Genomic DNA, 18,592 nt, shown 5'->3' with positions numbered 1-18,592 from the left:
TCTCGCCTCGCTGAGATTAGAGGCTTTTTTTTTTATATATATACACCGTCATGTAGGCTTTGTTGTGTCTTTTTTAGCCGTCTTTCTGTGTGTTTTGGCTTAATTGTGTTTGTTTGGCTGAGGGATATGTGTGTGGGTTTCTACTGTTGCGGCAGGTAGAGAGGGAAGCGTGCGGTTTATTAGATGCTTTTCTCAGCTCTGACAAGTAATACACAACACTGTTTATAAGAATGTATAGTTTTAAATTCATATGTGTGTGGGTGTGTGTGTCCACCTGCCTGTCAAACTGTGTCAGTATATTCACGCTTACTTCAGTACAGTTGTGTTTGTGTGGGTGTATTAGTGTATAAGTGTCCTGTGGTGGTGTGAGTGTAGGAAACTGTACCGTTGTGTTTTTGTATGATTTATGTGCGTCTGTATACAAACCCATACTAGGTGCATGTGCTGTTATGTCCAAATATGTGTGTTATGTGCATGTGTGTGTGCATGTGGCTCTATCTGATCTGCCTCCTGGGCTCTATGGCCCAAATCAAATGGTAGGAAACATCAATTTCACCATCCCCTCTCCTCCTCCTCCCCCTCCCCCCTCCCCTCCTCTCTCCTTGTATAATTTCTCCTCTCTTCCTCCTCTCCTCCCCTCCAGCTCCTCTCCTCCTTCTCTCCTCCCTTCCTTGGTGTATTGCTCTCTGTGGAGGTGTGATTATGCTACTCCTCTGAGCACCAGTGATCTGAGGGGTTCAGTGTGTGTGTGTGTGTGTGTGTGTGTGTGTATGCATGCATGTGTGTATCTGCGTGTGTGTTTGGTGACTGGTTGGTGATCTGAGCAGCCTGGCGCTGGGTATTGTACGGCGCAATTCATGGACGACGTCTCCAGCTGAATGCCTCCATTCACAATTACAGCCTCTCCATTAGCTGCAGCCCTCACCGCCTTGTTGTTGTCTTTTCTTCTTTTCTGCAAAAAAAAAAAAAAAATAGAGGGAAAAAAAAGCAATTAAAGCAGGACAAAAACAAGCTGGAGCACAAGCAGAGTACCTGGAAAAAGCAAATAAAAAAAAAACAGCAAGTGTGGGAGTGTGTGATTCTTCAGTTGGGGTTCACACTACACACTATCTCTGTTTTATCCTCAAGAAAAGCCTCCTGGATTTATTCAAACATTCATTCACTCACATGACAATCATCTCCTCCAAGAGACTTACACAACTACTCTGTGCATTTTTTTTTTTTAAATCTCCTCTTATGTACTGTAAGTGATCATGTCTTATGGCTCCAGATCAGATTCATTGAGGAGCACAGGAAGTTGAGGACGCAGCCTTTAAAGGGACATTTTAGCACTGTTGTTCTTGAGGGAACAGGTGGAGGATTAGAGCTTTTATTTATGCTTAGATCAAAGTAAACACTGGTTGTGAGAGTCAGTTTTTTTTTTCCTTTTTCTTTTTTTTGTTTACACCCAGTTTCACACTTTACAGTGTGTGAACACATAGAAGGTGCAGAAGCTGCATGCCCAGTATCAAGTTTTTTGAAATGCTGAATGAAAATGAAAATTGCATACAGGCTATACAATCAAAATGTTTCATCACACAGCAGAATGTTCCACTTAATTTAAGAAAATATTCAAAAGATATTATGCAAATGAAACTGATTTGTCTAATCATGAGATATGTGCGCACCGCATGATTTACCTGTTTCCTGAAACACACCCAATCACTACATCAGATCACTTTAGTTTGTTATACATGTGTACAAACTAACATCAGGATTGAACAGCCTTCATAAAAAATACAGAGTTCACCCCTTTATTTTGATTGACCCACATTTCCTTTGAATGTTTCATAATAAAAGCCACCAGGTGTTTGAATATTTGAGCAGCAGGAGCATTACCAAATTGACCTAACGGTTTCATACTACAGCTTAGGCCTCATGTGAGGGAATGGCTCTGCACCGATCCCAGCTGACATTGCCTGCCCATACACAATTAATACAAATATAAAATATATATAAATGTATGAAAAATTGCATTTGATTTTAAGAAACTATTCAGTACTGGAAATGTAAGAATCATATAAGAAGCAAAACTTTGGCAGATTCAAGGATTTCCAGTCAGCAGAGGAGGACCCTGAGAAACCTGTTTCTATTTTGTTTTCTTTTATTTTCATGTTTTCATCTCTCCCTCCTGCCCACTTGGTGCATTTAAGGACCTAATAGCCACTTTATGCTTGGAAACTTTTCAAACATTTGTGAAAAATTTACTTGACATTTGGATAAAAACATAGCTGTCGAGGCGGACGGCGCCAAACGACACTTTAACAGTAGTTCTATGCTTTCTGTTTTTGTCCTTTCAGAGAGACCCCCGCAGAGTATTGTGTCCATGGGGTCGCGTCACCCTGTCCCACACAGGGGGGGTCACCAGGAGGGGGACTGTTGCCCCTCTCCGGATCTGATTGAATGGATCTACCAAAGGGAGAGAGACAGGAAGGTGCGGGCTGCTGATATCACCGTCCCAGCCCGGCCCAAGGTACAGTACAGTACTATATACAGACCTGGAACACACGTTTCACACATCACACACTGTGATTTACTATTCCAATAAATCACTGGCGCCACCTAATTTCCTATGGATTTCAATTTCCCTCTGGACATATCTGCATTGATCAACTTCAGGTGTAAGGATGTGCCAGGCGTCGCTCACTGTGACACTGAAGAATGGCTCACAGATCCCTGCCATGAGTGTGTGTGCATGCGCGTGCGTGCGTTTGTGTGTGCGTCTGCCTGCCTTTCTGCGTGTGTGTGCGTATACGGGTACGAAAGAGGGATTTGTGCAGATGCAGCGTTTCTGTTGAACACTGTCATCACCGTCAAGGCTTTAGGATACAAATCCTTGAGTCTGAGTAATAACATCTGAAAATGTCAGAACCATACAGACAGAGATAGGGATCAGACGGTTGAATCAAGACTTGAGATATTGTTATTCTGATCATATCAGCTCGTACACTGAGTCTAGGCCTGATTATAAGGAACAATTAAATATCATTCTTGCTTCTCCAACAGTTGTGACTGCAGGAATAGAAAAAGAAAAGACGAGGGTATGACTCCCTTTTGAAATTAGAGGGCATTTTGTGGTCTATTTAATCATCTTCCGGCTCAGTGTGTTTGAACTGAAACAAATATAATTCTCTTTCACACTCAGGATTTTCCTCTCTCACAATCATCGAAGCCTTCTGTCTGTGTCCTTTATGCCGCATTATCAGGCCAATTATAGCTCTGACAAAAAAAAGAAAAGTGCCGCTGGACGACAGGTAGCTCTGTTTGTGTGCATGCTGCTGCCCGACATGTCCTTGCAGGGGTACATGGTCTCGGGGCCTGTAGATGAGTTTTGTAGATGAGTTTTGAGCCGGTGTTAGGAGGCAACGACGACGAGGCCTGACAACGTCTTTACCCCGAGTTCCTCCCCTAGAGGCAGATCTGAATGGATCGTAGAGGCTAGGAGGAGAAATAAATTGGAGAAAAGGATAAATCGATGCTTGGCGGAGAGGCAAACAGACCTTCCAACCCCCGGCCCAGACACACACACACACACACACACATGTACCACAGCGTGGCTTTTTTTCCTTGGGCTGTATTGGATTGGTATGCAGAGCTGAGGAGAGAGACGCTCAGAAAAGACTTGGCCTACAAATGATGTCCTTTGTTTGATCCATTAGGTTGGGGGGTTGGTTAGGGGGAGGGGGGGGTAGGATGGGGAGGGTCGTCCCACAGAGACGGTGGAAGGGCTGGGAAACAAACATCTCTGTCTGTGAGCCTCGCTCTCCCTCACTAACAGCTTCTCATCTAAGGGAGGAGAAAGAGATGGGCTCCAGGAAAATCTGGTTATCATGTGTTTCTGTTGATGAGTTGGAGGGCACGGAGGATAACACTGTAGCTGTGTGTGCTTCCACTGCTGAGACACATGCTAAATTTACCCATCCCAAGCTTTCAGTCGGAAGGATATTTCCACTTTATTCCTACTTGTGTGTTATTTTTTCATAATTTTTTTTTTTGGTCCTTCCCATGACTCATAATAACACTGCCTTCACCAGCTTCACCATGAGCAGTCACTCAGGACTCAACATCTTTTATGTTTCTAAGTCAGATTCACTAAACTATTAGCGAGAATTTGATCATTGTAATCGCATCCTCCATATTACTTGTCCCCCTGTTGGTCTCATTCACAAAAATGACCTGTAAGAAAGAGGCCTTGAAACACTATTGTCAAAATTCAGCCGACAAAAGTGACACATTTAGCAGTGTCAGATGTGCTATTATAAAAATAATGTCCACACTGTGTCAGCAGAAGCACACAATGAAGTATGGATGGTTTGATATGCTAAGTAACATGTGGCTGATAGGGATGACAACATTTGTCATGGTCTCGAGAGGATGAAGCCCACCGACTCTGACGATCCTCTGATTTTGGCTCCAACGCCACCAACTGGTCACATTTTTTCACTTAACTTAACAGATTCAAGACGATTTCAAGTCACTGAATATTAACTAGTGAGACAATGCTTTAGCATGGACTGCAAAGGTAATGATACTACTATATTGATCCTGAGGGAAATTTAGAAATGTAAAGGCTGACACATTACATGAGGTGGAAAGATATGATTACAATATGATTACGCAATATTAATAAAAATGTTCTGAATGAAATTATCTTAATGAAAAGGTTACAAAATCATTTTATTGTTCTCATATTAAGGTGTACCACTTAACAGTAATAAGCCAATTCCAGGAATTCCTATGGTGTGACCACAGGGCCACTTTGTATACTTGTTTACTATCTCAGTCTGATCGTGTGAATTGGAGTCAATGGAGTTTCCCATATTCTCAATTCACTACTGAATGTTCAATAACTATCATCAAAACAAAAAGTGCTCTGATGATGCGCTATTTGGCTTCCACGTTGTTTTGAGGTCAGGTGTAGCTCTTCAACCTTTTGGAGATTTTCAAGTGGCCATAAGCTGCTATGCTTGTTAGCATGCGGATGCTACCGTATAGAAAGCTAACCTGTTATGTTTCAAGACCAGTGCATTTTAATCCCTAAGTCAAACAAGTGCTTTTCCCTGGTGGAGAAAGACAGGCTGTCTGTACATCACTCTGATGTTATGTGTTCTGAATGAACATATTTATAAGACAAACTTCTATCAAATCTAAACTTCACCCTTAGCCCTTATGCGTAGGTATTTGCTCCATTGCAGCTCTTCCTATCTACACCCCGCCACACTATTTCTATTTCTCCTATTTTCAACACATGCACTTTTCTAAGCTCCTCACCAGCAACAGCATACGTCGCCATTTATTTTGGCTTGGGAGTTCTCTTTTCACTCCATGTCTTTTTATAGTTTTGTCGTTCATACTGTACGCCCCGCTGTGCTTCTATTTTCATGAATGCTGTGAGAAATAATTGAAAGCGCCGTGTACGCTGCCGTCTGTTGCAGTGCTCCCACTTCCTCATGCCTTGTAAATACTGTATCACTGAAACCCCCGCTGTAAGCTGCCGGCTCGGGATTCCTCACAACTCTGAGACGTCAACACTCACTGAAAACTTGAGCCAAGATCAAATCATAACTGGAATCTGAACGTCGCTGCTGTGGACAGACCCGGGTTTTGATTGATTTCAAATTCAGCTGTTTGTCCTTGTCTTTTTCCTCGAGCAAACAAGAGTTGAATCAGATTTGTCTGAACAGCTCACGTCCTGTTACTTCTTGTGAGTGTGTTTTCTCAATTTTTTTTTTTTTTTCCCACTGGTGACATCCGTAAGGAGGGGGAAAGGATGTCAAAGGAGTCACAACCCCTGCTGCAAGTGGGGCTGGTGTGAAACGCAACAGACGGAGGGACCTCGAGGAGTCTTAACAAGAATGAATAATGTACCACAACAACTATAAATAAAATCGTAGCTTTTTAGGATTAGATTAAAGGGCTACTTCACAGATTCATCATGTGGCTGTCAGTACACTAGTCATGAGGGGAACTACTCAGCCTGTGAAAATAATGTCTTCTGTGGTGGAGCTGTCTGAGAAAACAACCCCTCACACTGTCATCAGATCTGGTCCAGATACTCAAGTCAAGTCAAGAAGTCAAAAACACATATGGAAACACATTTAATGAGTGTTTCTGTACCGTGTCTTTGTTTTTCTTTTAAATTATGGCTTTTTTTAAAAATCTGAAACAACTGAGAATCAATCAGAATAATAATGGTGCGTTCCAGGCAACCCGTAACTCGTATTTTTCCGACCTGTTCCTATGGTTACCCGTTAGAACGTACAGTCAAACTCGTAACTTCCCACCTGTGAACTCGTACTAGATCGATCTACTCCCAGTTCGCCGGTAGTAACTCGTAACTTGCCTGGAATGCTACAAACTCGTAACTGGTGACTTGAAGTCGTGATTTACGGGTTAAAAAGCCTACCTGGAACGCACCATAATTGACCACTATTTAAATAACTGATGAAGCATTTGCATCATTTAACCAATATTCCCTAGTTACAGATGTTAGATTGTAAATATTTCTTGCGTGATATGCGATTTGGATTTTCAGTCGGACAAAAACTGGTAATTTGAAGATATCACATTGTGCTTTAGGAGAATTCATTCATGATTTTCTGATATTTTATAGATGAACCAACTGAGAATATAATCAGCTGATCCTCTGATATTGAAAATAATTGTTTTCTGTGTCTTCCTCATGTCGTGGACTCATCACCCATTTCATGTCCAACAGGTGAAGAAGTCCCCAGTGAGACCTGCCGCTGTGATGGAGTTTGATCAGCTGAAGATCATTTCAGATGAAGTGATCAGAGAGATCAGGTCCTCACCATGAGAGCAGATCCTCCAAGACGTCGTCACAGCAGCGGTGCAACAGTCAGACTCTTCACATCCAGGAGGCAGAGGAACTGTGAGCAGGAAGGCAGGGGAGGGAGGGAGGGAGGGAGGGAGGGAGGGAGGGAGGGAGGGAGGGAGGGAGGGAGGGGCCAGTGGGTAGAGAGGTGGAGAAACAAATATGAGTAATGGTTAAATAAAGACTGTTATTTCCCTCTGTGCAGCACGCCAACTGATCATGAATCAATTCCATGTACTGTATTTCAACCGTGTGGCCTCAGCGTCAGCACAGATCATTTATTGTAGATTCTTAACTTGGCTTTAACACTCAATCCCTCTCCCTGCCACAGAAACACACACAAACATATAAATCCTTCCCCAAAAAACAGATAGTCCCATGAACGGGGCCTCGGCCTCGCTCATCCCCACCGTTCCTTTGCCTATGAATGTTGCAAAGGTTAGTGAAAGATATGTTTGTCTTTTTCCACTTCAGTGAAGGGTGAATTCAGCTCGGTGCAATAAGAAATGGATTACCTATTTATTCAAGGGGCTGTGTCACTCCTCATTGAGTTGGACAAATAACAAATTAATTTCTAGCCGCCTAATTTCTCTCTGTTCTCCACTGAATTTTCCGATAACGGTGAATTCCTGATCACAGCCGCGTGAGCTCCCTCAACTTTTTATCAATTCATTAAAAATGTGCCACGGCGGAGATGCTACAGTGGAAATGCTCTCCTTTTTTTTTTTTTTTTTCCTGCACCACCACAACACTGTGTACAAAGAGAAACCAAGCAAGGTGTGTCACTGAGCGGAGAATATTAAAAAAAACACCAGAAACCATTAGAAAAGGTGTCGGAATAAGTTGAAGTCAGCCAGAAACTTTTCACCACAGTGTCTCAGTGGGAGACAAAGATGTCAGAGTTAAAGCTCCTTCTTCCCAGTCAAGTGCAGGTCTGTAGGTATAGTGGCATTTTGTAAAGTAGCAGTAGTGTATTGACAGGGCAGTATTGATGTTTCAATTAGAGCCACGTTACATAGTGCTGCAGCATGGTAACATGGTGCGTCTCCTGCCATCTGCTCTGCCTCCACGTCTGATGAACGAGGCACGTGGGGCTAATCGAGCCGCACATGAGCGATGGGACCGCGAGATCTGTCACACACACACACACACACAACACACGCAACACACACAAACACTTATCCTATACGCATGTCCTTATGCAGAAAAATGGGGAGGGATGGGGGGAGATGAGGGAGAACTCCTCAGCCCTGCTGTTTAAACAGCCTTCAGAAAGCTTGTGATTCCTCCCCTTCGCCTTTCACATGTGCCACAGGAGCAGCCAGCAGGTTATTTCTCTGACAAGGAAACAGGCAAACGCAGCAGATGCACAAGTTAAAAATCTTCAAAAGCTCATCTGACAGAAAGACAAAAAAAAAGAGAAAAAAAAAGCAACAGCTTCTGCCAGGTTTTCTCGTGCTGGGACGTCTGAAATAACAGTGTGCATTATGCCTGGCATTATTGCCTGCCAAACCACACGAATCAAAGACCTCATTGTGTGGATTACCTCGTTAATCTGTTGATGCCATTAAGTAGTATTGCAGGTGATAATGTGCCAGTTTTTTTTCTCTCTCTCTCTCTCTCCCTCCTCTCTCTCTCCCCTCTCTTATTGGGGAGGTGTAGCGTTAGGTTGGTAATCTGCTTTAAATGCTTTCTGGGGAATGAGACGCGTTGAAACCGAGCCAAGAGAACTCTGCTATCGTGAAGCGCTTTCTCTTAATACAGCTCACAGAGAGAGGGGACCGACTGACTGAGGCTGCGCCGCCGATGCCAACAGGGAAGAGCTGGTGCAGCTACACGCCCCACGCCACTTGTTGAAATATATGACTGTATGAATAATGAAAGAGGAAAAGGAAAGTGATAGTGCTAAAGCAGTCCCACAATGACATCCATCACAGAAATGCCTCATTGCTCTTCTTCTTCTTCTTCTTTTTCTGTTTCCTCCTGCAAAAAAAAACTCCCAAGTTGTGTCTCTCTGGTGGAGTTAACCAAAGCTGTGCTCTGTGCCTGCCTGAGCTCATACACTTTAGAGGTGAAAGCAAAAAAGAGAGAGAGAGATAAAGAGACAGAAAGAGAGAAAGACAGAGGGAAAGGGACAGAAAGAGAGGTAATCCTCCCTTTTTTCTGCTCCCCGGGGTGGTCTCTTCATCCAGGGCCTCAAAGAGGGACAGAATACACCTCCCCACTACAATGGAGGGGACCCACAGGGGCTGTTGCTGTGTGTGTGTGTGCGTCTGTGTGTGTGTGTGTGTGTGTGTGTGTGTGTGTGTGTGTGGTGGGGGTGCAGCTTTAAGCAGGCCTTTGAGTGGCCTAATTGCATTGGAATACAGCAGTCTGAGAGCTGGCTCAGATCACGGCGGGCTGCTGGAGGGGTTAGCGCCCGCACCTCGACATCCACACTCAGCAAAAGAGCCCCGGCACAATGCACACAATTAATGCTCTCCCTCTCGTTAACTCTCTCCCCACTTTTTGTCCTCTCCTACTTTTCTCTCATTCTCCTCCTTCTCACCCCATATCTTACTCTCTCTCCTCTCGCACTCTTGTCCCCCCCCTTTCCTCCCACCCCTCCTTCCCTTCCCTCCCCTCCCCTCCCACCCCTCAGTATGTCGTCACTCACCCACTGTATTAATCCTCCCATACAGCCTGTCAATCTCTCTCTCTCTTTGATGCACACAACAATTACAGTAAGGATGAAAGGCGTGGGTAGGCTCTCGTTATGTAAGACTTGAAACGGGCCTTACTGAGGATTTTTGATATCTGAACAGCTAATCTGAAATAAAGCCTCAACAACATGACATCTCTGCTATTATGATCTGTGCCTGATGAAAAAAAGTATTGTTTTTTTTTCACCATATATATATTTGACAGTCTGCAGTAAGAAAACAAGTTACCTGCTTGTAACAGGATATCATGCAATTTTTTATAAATTGAAGGACGTCAGTTCAATCCTTGTGATTTTTGATTTTGTATCTGCTCAGGTAGAAGCGAGAAGACAAGTCAAAGTTGTAGCAGGAGTTGGATGTAATGATTGTTCCTGATAGATGAGACTATAATAAATAACCAATGCTCCAACAGGGATGTTTGTGTCTTTGTGGCATTCAATACAAAGTTCCCCTTACACCAGAGCTACTTGAATTTTAGTCGGATAACATAGTAGGGCTTATACATACAATACCATTGGTTGATTAATTGATAAGTAAATAGATAAGATCTGGAAATACTGTGATAGTCATTTAAATGTTACAGTTATTTTATTAGACATAAAATGTCAAACATTTCCTTTCTTCAGATTCTCCAATGAGAGTATTAGCTGTTTTTTAATCAGTTTTTATGACAGTAAACTGAATATGCTCGACTGCTTAACGAGCAATTTAAAGACGCTGGATGAATCCCGTCTGGACGTGTTTTAGGATGTATAAAAATACTCTGCTCTGAATAATAATTTCTGTCTGATGTTGGTTTTTTTGCAGACGGAGTTCCCTTACTTTCTTAAATATTCTTACACACCCACCCCTTGAAATATATGAATATGCAAATAAATGAACAACTCAGCACATGATCCTGCCTCACTGAAGAGTCCGTTCTCAATCTGTGAACACTGGAGATTCACGTTTACACATCATTGTTGTGTTAAGTTGCATGTTGGGCTGTAATTGGATCCAAACTACTTGTGATGTCACAAAATCCTGCTCCTACACATGCAAGTGAAAACATCTGTCTACCCTCAAACTCAATATATGATTCTGAGAAAACACATTTTGTAGAGGGTGGGGACTTTAAATGTTATCCTGGCCAATTTGCACTATTTTACAGAATAAATGACAGATTAATAGATAATAGAAGTAGACATTAACTGCAGCCCTACATGCTATAATTTTCCAAAGGGCTTTGTAAAAATCTCAGTAAAAGTTATTAGACATGGACCACAAGTTACTGTGTCTTCTCTCCACAGTAGACGGTTCATTATGTGGGTTAATATAGTCAGACATGCAGACAGGTCCCAGTCTCTCTGCTCCAGTTTGAATCCAACTGTCCCTGCCTTTAAATGGGGCTCAGTGGACTGTGTGTGTGTGGACCAATCAATGATTTTAAAAACATATCATATTTAACCATCCCCTCCTTTGATTTTCTTTATTACATGAGCTGTGTCTTAATAAAATCTAATTATTTCCGCTCACAGGACGCTTTCTGGTGAGAAATTGGCAGAGGGATGTGAGCTGATGTATGGGGAGACAGTCGCTTAATTAGAGCGTTAGAAATTGAATCTTTACAGCACACGGGTCATATAATTATCCTACTGTTAATTTAACGCTTACATTCTCTGCTGTTCATTTTTATTCCCTTAAATGTAGTGTGGCAGCGGCCCTCAGCGCTCAGCACTGGGTTTTTTCTACAGTATGATAGGAGGCAGCATGGCCCCTAACATTGGCCCCTCTGAGCGACTGAATTACTGAGGACCCTGCAGTCCAAATAACAAGGCTCGCATCATTTATGCATTGTTAAGCCATGTAATTGAAACGAGCCATAGTTTGCATATTACACCATTAAAATAATGTGCTTTGCGTTTCTCCCAACACGACTATTTAAGCCTGTGTGGCGATGTGGTAATTCCTTGAATTACAGCCTAATTACCACAATGTTCTTTTGATTTGGCCGATTTCAATGTTACGCCACAATAATGTTCAATATTACCAGAATGAATTACTGAACCGTGCCTGGAAACTTTTCCTCGTATGACTTAAATCCTGGTGGCTTCATGTGCTGTCAGAGCAGCTGGATTCACATCCATAAAGGATTATTAGCCTATGAAACGAGATCCATTAAAGGCCCAATCAGTAATACTTAATTGAAGAGCTGAAGTGATACATGGATTATAAGTATTTTGTCTGATTCTCTGCTGATCCTTTAGGCCTGGTTTATATCACTGTTTACAGGTATTATTAATGAAAACAGACCAACAGACTCGCAATAACGCGTGTGTTAATTACAAATGGTATTAATATTGTATTGTATCTAAAATCTTCTGTATCTTTGGGGGGAAACAAACAATATGTTTGCAAAACACAATGCACTATTTAAAATGAACACAACAGATATGCATTAAATATACAATCTGTTGTCCATTAAATTACTTAAGATAATTATACTGTATTTATCTTTGTGGAAAAACTGGCGGCTGACTCTTTATTTGGCTGCTAAAGCAGCATCAGGACAAACAGAGAAGCTGTGACTTAAATCAGTATGTGAGATTAATCCAGGTCATAAAAAGCAGAGAATAGAGAACATCTTATAATTAGCACTTGCCCTTTGTTACACGCCACTGTATTGTGCACAGACCTCAGTCTATACACACGACATGTGTCCCTGTGTGAACTTTTGGAATAAATTAACATTGGCTAAGAATGATTTGTGGCTGTGCATATCCACTATGTCGACTTTGCTGTTTTCACTGCACAGTTTGAATATTTTGGGGTGAAAATATTTCTTTAATAACTGCTTTTTTTATTGCCTTTTAATTTTACTCCTCGGTCCAAGTTATTAAAGAAAATGTTTAATTACAGTTTCAGTCATTTGCATAGTTTAGAAGTTATAAATTGTGGATATTGAAGAACTGTCTGCGTTGATTTATAGGTTTAATTTGTGGGCAGTATGTATTACTTTATTTCTGGTGGATTGAATTGTTATAGGCCTTAGACTAACTAAAAGTGCCTTTTAATTGCATACATACAGTAGGAATTATTAATGCCTTCTAATATTCAGAATTAAGGCTTTGCTTCAGAAGTTGGAAAGTAGAAACACACTTATGCCCTGCAGAAGTATGCATTTGAAGTTTTGTTTGTAATTTTTCACACAGTTTGCTTCATCTCACTGGAGTGTGAGGAGCAGCTTTGAGGACAGGCGTAATCTCTCTCATCTTTTTCACTTCTTCTAGCCTTTTCTCCCTCTCAGGGCCCTGTGCTCTTTACTCCTCCCTCCTTTATCCCTGCGAAGGCTTTGTCCCCGCAGCAGAGAGCCTCTCTAAATAGAGGCCTTTAGATAGTCCAGGGACGGGGTGGAGGTGGAACAGGGGGAGGGGGTGGGGGTGCAGCAACGCCACTGCCGTTGTTTCATTTACCTCTCCCTATGGCAACCAGCAGCGGACGGCCAGGAATGTCCCCTCTCTGGACAAAGTCCTGGTCCCTGAAGCTGACACCAGGGGACGACAGCTGGGACGGGATGGAAACCTGCCTGCCCTCTCCCTATACCCTGGACTGCAGGCCTGAGTCCAGACTTAATCCTCCTCTTCACTTGTGTGTCTGTCCTCACTTTTTTAGTGGGCGATGAGCAGCCAGAGAGGGTTTTTATTCTCACAATATTAGCTCTAAAATTGCTGCATAGAAAATAATTTCTGAATCTCTTGGTGATGTAAAGAATCCTGGAAGGCTCTCAGTACTGCTGCACCACGCTCTGCTGGTCCCACACAGGTCCTTCACAGTGCACTGCACAAAATCCTCCAAAGCACATTTATTATAGAAACATTTTGGGAACTAAATTGCTTATTTTTATATTTTAAAAAATCAATAAATCTTTATAGTCCCTCACGATATAGAACCTCAGCTCGAGTCCAGGGACCCTCCTTTTTCTGTGTGCAGCCACTCCCACTGAGTCTGGCTTGTAAAATTAACTTTACAGCCCAGTTGGACACAAAAGTTGATTTGTTTACTTTATGGACTGTTAAATGGACTGTCCTCCATAAGTCAAAACACAGGAAGGATGTCTCTATTTAGGCCACAATGCTTCACTTGAAATAAGAATACACTGGTCTCCACTTTAACAAGTATCGATTCGTGTTTGAGAAGCTGCAGATGATTCTGACATGAACAGATTTAAAAAAAGAGTCACACTAAAAAGAAAAATAACAGACTTACACCATCAGTGCAGGTGTCACTTTTTCAAATGACAAACAGCTCAATTTAAAATGACTGCAAAACTTGAACCTGCACAGAAGCAACTACACATGCAGCACAGGGAGCTCCAGCATGGTCCATTTCACTTAGTCACAATTTAATCAAATTTATTCATGTCTGAATTTTTTTTTTTAAATAAAATATATTTGATTGAAACGTGTCTGAATGTTTCAATATAACTCAATTTAGAAAACAAAATAGTTATAAATGGGTTTATTCCTCCTACAGTGCAATATGCCTTAAAACTGTCGTTATTGCGAGATGCTTTAAAACCGGTTTGGATAATTTCCAATTATTTCTATTTTGTTGTCTGACTAATGCATGTTACTTTATGTCATACTTTAACTTTAAAGCAAAGGTTGATTGATAAACTACACAGAGAATCTCAGTTTTGTAGAAAACAAATACACCTAAATGCAAACACATACACAACACTGCACAAATAACACAGTCGGATTAAAATGAATTCATCTACATCTTTAGCATAAATGTTGCAGAAACAGGTCCATAGTGTGTAGCCTGCTATTATTTTTGCCTAAATGCAGATTGCATGAATCTGCTTCTATGTCATCTGAAATCTAACTCTCTTTGATGCGATATAAAAGTTGACATTGTCTCATCACATCAGGATTCACATACTAACAGCATTTAACATCATAAACGTGCGCGTAATTACAGTCAACAATAAGCTGCAAACTTTAAAGTCAACTTCGGTAAATAATTAGACATCCTGCACATGAGAGCTTCAGTATCAATCTGCCTCACAGAGGGAACCCTGGTCCCCTGAAACTAGACTACCTACAGCTCGAGTCTTGATACAACATGATTATCAAAGTAAATCAACTGTATCTTACAGTTGCACTGCTGATCCCGGTGCTCCGTCTCCCCATGCTGCACTCCGGCTCTCCGCTTCCACGGGAGCCTCAACTCGCACCTCTCCAACAAAGAGAGTAGTGTTTGTTGAGACTTCCCCGGAGCCAATCACCGCGCCGTCGCCCTTGGTAACCACGTCCATCATCTTTCGGGGTCCAATGAGGGTCGGGGGCGGGGCTGAGTCCAGGTGCGCCTCGGCGTAGACTTGGCAGAGCGCCTGGGAGCCGCCTGTGGGCAGGAGAGGATCTGTCAAATGCGAGGTTCCTTTAATAAGAGCGACCAGTCCGGCTCCGAGAGTCATGGCGACCGCAGCGTCTAACCACTACAACATCCTCACCTCCAGCGCATCCATCGTGCACTCGGAGCCCGGCAGCATGCAGCAAGCCACGGCGTACCGGGACGCACAGAGCCTGTTGCAGAGCGACTATCCGCTGCAGAGCAACAGCCACACGCTCAGCCACGCACACCAGTGGATCACGGCGCTGTCCCACGGAGAGGGAGCCCCGTGGTCCACCAGTCCGCTCGGCGCGGAGCAGGACATCAAACCCGCGGTGCAGGGCTCCCGGGACGAGATGCACAACTCCAGCAGCAACCTGCAGCACCAGTCGCGACCGCCCCACCTGGTGCACCAGACGCACGGGAACCACCACGACGGCCGGGCATGGAGAACCACCACCGCGGCGCACATACCAAGCATGGCGACGACGAACGGCCAAAGCCTTATTTACTCCCAGCCGGGCTTCAGCGTGAACGGGCTGATCCCGAGCAGCGGGCAGGGGATGCACCACCACAACCTAAGAGACAGTCACGAGGACCACCACAGCCCGCACCTCAGCGACCACGGCCACCCTCCGTCCCAGCATCAGCACCAGCACCGGCCGCAGAGCCACCACGACCACTCGGACGAGGATACACCGACCTCGGACGACCTGGAGCAGTTCGCCAAGCAGTTCAAACAGCGGAGGATCAAGCTGGGCTTCACGCAGGCGGACGTGGGACTCGCCCTGGGGACCCTGTACGGAAATGTGTTTTCCCAAACCACCATATGCAGGTTTGAGGCCCTGCAGCTCAGCTTCAAAAACATGTGCAAGCTGAAGCCTCTGTTGAACAAGTGGCTGGAGGAGGCGGACTCCACCTCGGGCAGCCCGACCAGCCTGGACAAAATCGCCGCGCAGGGGAGGAAAAGGAAAAAACGGACTTCAATCGAGGTAAGCGTAAAGGGAGCTTTGGAGAGCCATTTTTTGAAGTGCCCTAAACCGGCAGCGTCGGAAATAATCAACCTGGCGGACAGTCTGCACCTGGAGAAAGAAGTGGTGAGGGTTTGGTTTTGTAACAGGAGACAGAAGGAGAAACGCATGACCCCTCCCGGAGCTCTGCCGGGGAGCGAGGATGTGTACGGGGACACGCCGCCGCACCACGGGGTCCAGACCCCGGTCCAATGAACTCTGCTGGACCGCTCCTCCAGGACTTGTTTATCCTTTTTATTTATCCCCAAGGTTATATATAAATCACTGGACTATGAAACGATATAGTGGGTGTTTTATGTATAATAGATTGCAGTGAGTACTTACAACAGTATCTGCAGTGAATATCTGAGAAATGGAAAATGAGTGAGGGGAGGACAGGACATTTTTCCTTCCCCCAGAGCTAAAGGAACATAAGCCTGTGTTGTGTTCTCCGAGGATACATGCCCAGCACTGTGACTCCAGTCGACGCAGTTTCAAGGTGTAGCCCCTATTGTGTACTTGATGAAAAAATAGAGGGGAGGGGATGGAGGGTACCTGGTTTGAGACGAAAAAGCCTAGCTGAATGGTTTCCATTTGCCACTTTTGTATCAGACTCAACACATTTTTTTTCCTGTGCGTAAAAGGGGGGAAAAAAAGCAGAGGCAGAGGCGTTTAGTTTTGTAGCTCTCTAAATTGTGCGTCCAGCAGTGGTGGGGTTGGTGGGTGGGTGAGTGGGTGGTGCAGTGGGGGGTCAAAGGAGCTGCGTTAATGGAGTAAACTGGAGGCCAGTATAGGCTGCAGCCCCAGTCCAGTGGAGTCCAGCTGAGGGTGAGCATCGCCCGAGTCCCATCTGTCAGCCAGGCAGCACAGAGCCGCTCTGCATGAACAACACTGCTGGGAAACTGCAGGCCACTCAGCTCTTATTTATTCTGAGGACTGTGGTCAGGATTTAGTTATCAACGCAGATTATTATTATTATTATTATTATTATTATTATTATTATTATTACACGTGTGCAGCTCACTGGCTGGAATCTGCAGTAATTGGCCTGAGTGCAGTGATGTGGTACAAAAAAAAAAGAAAAGGTGTCTGACCTCCACCATGACTCAAACAACAGTATAGGCTCTAAAACTACACAAGTCCATGATGGGTTTTTTTTGTTTTGTTTTGCTTTGTTTTTTAATCAGAAAACAAGCCGTGAATCATTTGTATGATCCCTCAGAGTCTCTCCCAGCTCCAGGAACAAGGCTCCGTACGTGGCGATTGATTGGATTATCTGGCACTTTCCCACAACAGGATGAGCTACAAGATATATAGATACATGAAATATGTCACCAACTCTCACAGAAATATTTGGATCCACGTTTGTAAATATTGTATAACTTTAAAAAGTCATGGCTTCATCCCTTTTTTTTATTTCTTCACTGGGGCACTTTTTTCTCTTTTTTTTCTTCTTTTTTTTGATTGATTGATGTTTTTAAAAAACAAGCAGGTTGAGTTTTTCACATCCAGTTTTGGTCCATAGCCTAAACCCACTGCCTTGTCTCTGTGTGCTGTTTAACGCTCATTTTGTTGCTGAAATTATGCTCGTTTGCGGTTTTAATAATTTTTTGTTTTGTTTTGATTCGACAGATTTTTTTTTTAATCCAGGTGAAATCCATTTAATCTGTTTAAAATGTCTAAGGGAGGTTCTCTTTTGCCATTTCGACGTCCGCACTAAAAAAAAAATACATTAGATTGTGTTTCCAATCAAAATATAGTGCTTGGAGGAGCTATGAATTCAGATGAATCTATAACACTACTGTAGAGTAGAGCACAAATGAATCAGACATAGACAGAATAAAAACAGCGATTAGCATCAATAAGGATTAGTGGCACTGAAAAGAAAGAAAATAATAATAATAAGGCCTTTAAATGTCTTTACAAAAATTCACATATTTTGGTGATATTCCAAAAAATGTTTGCAGCATATGATCAAAACAATATATTATTATTATTATTATTATTATTACTATTATTATTATTATTATTATTATTATTATTATTATTATAAGGTGTTATTTGAATTGGTCTGTGAGCTCGTTGCCATTCATCTCATTTCAGCCATTTTGTTCCTCTTCGTCTCTGAGTTGCTTTATTATTATGAGGCAAATTGTTCGTGTAGACCTTTAATTTTATTTCTTAGTTTTGTTAATGAGATTGTAATTTATTCAACTGTGTTTTTTTACAGACGACACAAAGTGCGAGATATATATATGAAATGACACCGAGGGGCTTTTGTTTTGTAGGGAAGGAGGGAGACATATTTTCTATCTGATTGCCACAGCCTGGACCGTCACAGCTAAATGTATATACATCTTTTCTGCGTACAGTAGCTTGCTTTTTTTTTCTTTTGTTTTATGCAAAGACAGATATCCAGGGATGTTTCTTTCTTTTTTCCCCCTCTCATGTGGAAACAGCTTTTGTTTTTGTTTTCCCCTCCCTGATTTGTATTCCCCCCCACCCTGCAGAAAAAAACAAGCAGAAACGATCATGGCATTGGATTCTTCCCTCGGTAGCTTTAATGAATCGATCAGAGTCATAACTCACTGGAAATCCAAGTTGTGGGACGTGTAGACCTGTAGCAATCCGGC

General features: G+C 43.0%; 2 protein-coding genes across 4 annotated transcripts in view; both read left to right on the top strand.

Annotated features, from left to right (window-relative positions):
* The window catches only part of LOC146972504 (neuroendocrine convertase 1-like), a 167,721-nt gene extending 155,382 nt beyond the window's left edge, over positions 1-12,339 (top strand). The window contains exons 18-19 of one of the 3 annotated variants that reach the window (XM_085802855.1): positions 2,340-2,512; positions 6,758-12,339. In XM_085802855.1, the coding sequence (XP_085658981.1) occupies positions 2,340-2,512; positions 6,758-6,856 (272 nt within the window). In that variant the 3' untranslated portion in view covers positions 6,857-12,339. The remainder of the gene's footprint in view (positions 1-2,339; positions 2,513-6,757) is intronic. The other 2 variants (XM_085802854.1, XM_085802853.1) reach the window with 2 other exon arrangements.
* A 2,335-nt stretch (positions 12,340-14,674) lies between these two features.
* Positions 14,675-17,144, top strand: pou3f2b (POU class 3 homeobox 2b). Its single transcript, XM_085802856.1, has one exon. The coding sequence runs from the start codon at positions 15,033-15,035 to the stop codon at positions 16,173-16,175; it is 1,143 nt and encodes a 380-aa protein (XP_085658982.1). The 5' UTR covers positions 14,675-15,032; the 3' UTR covers positions 16,176-17,144.
* The last annotated feature ends 1,448 nt before the right edge of the window (positions 17,145-18,592 follow it).

Source organism: Trachurus japonicus, chromosome 16 (assembly GCF_045865225.1).
Source record: "Trachurus japonicus isolate A0001 chromosome 16, Traja_1.0".
Taxonomy (NCBI): domain Eukaryota; kingdom Metazoa; phylum Chordata; class Actinopteri; order Carangiformes; family Carangidae; genus Trachurus; species Trachurus japonicus.
This window is presented reverse-complemented; position numbering and strand designations above follow the sequence as displayed.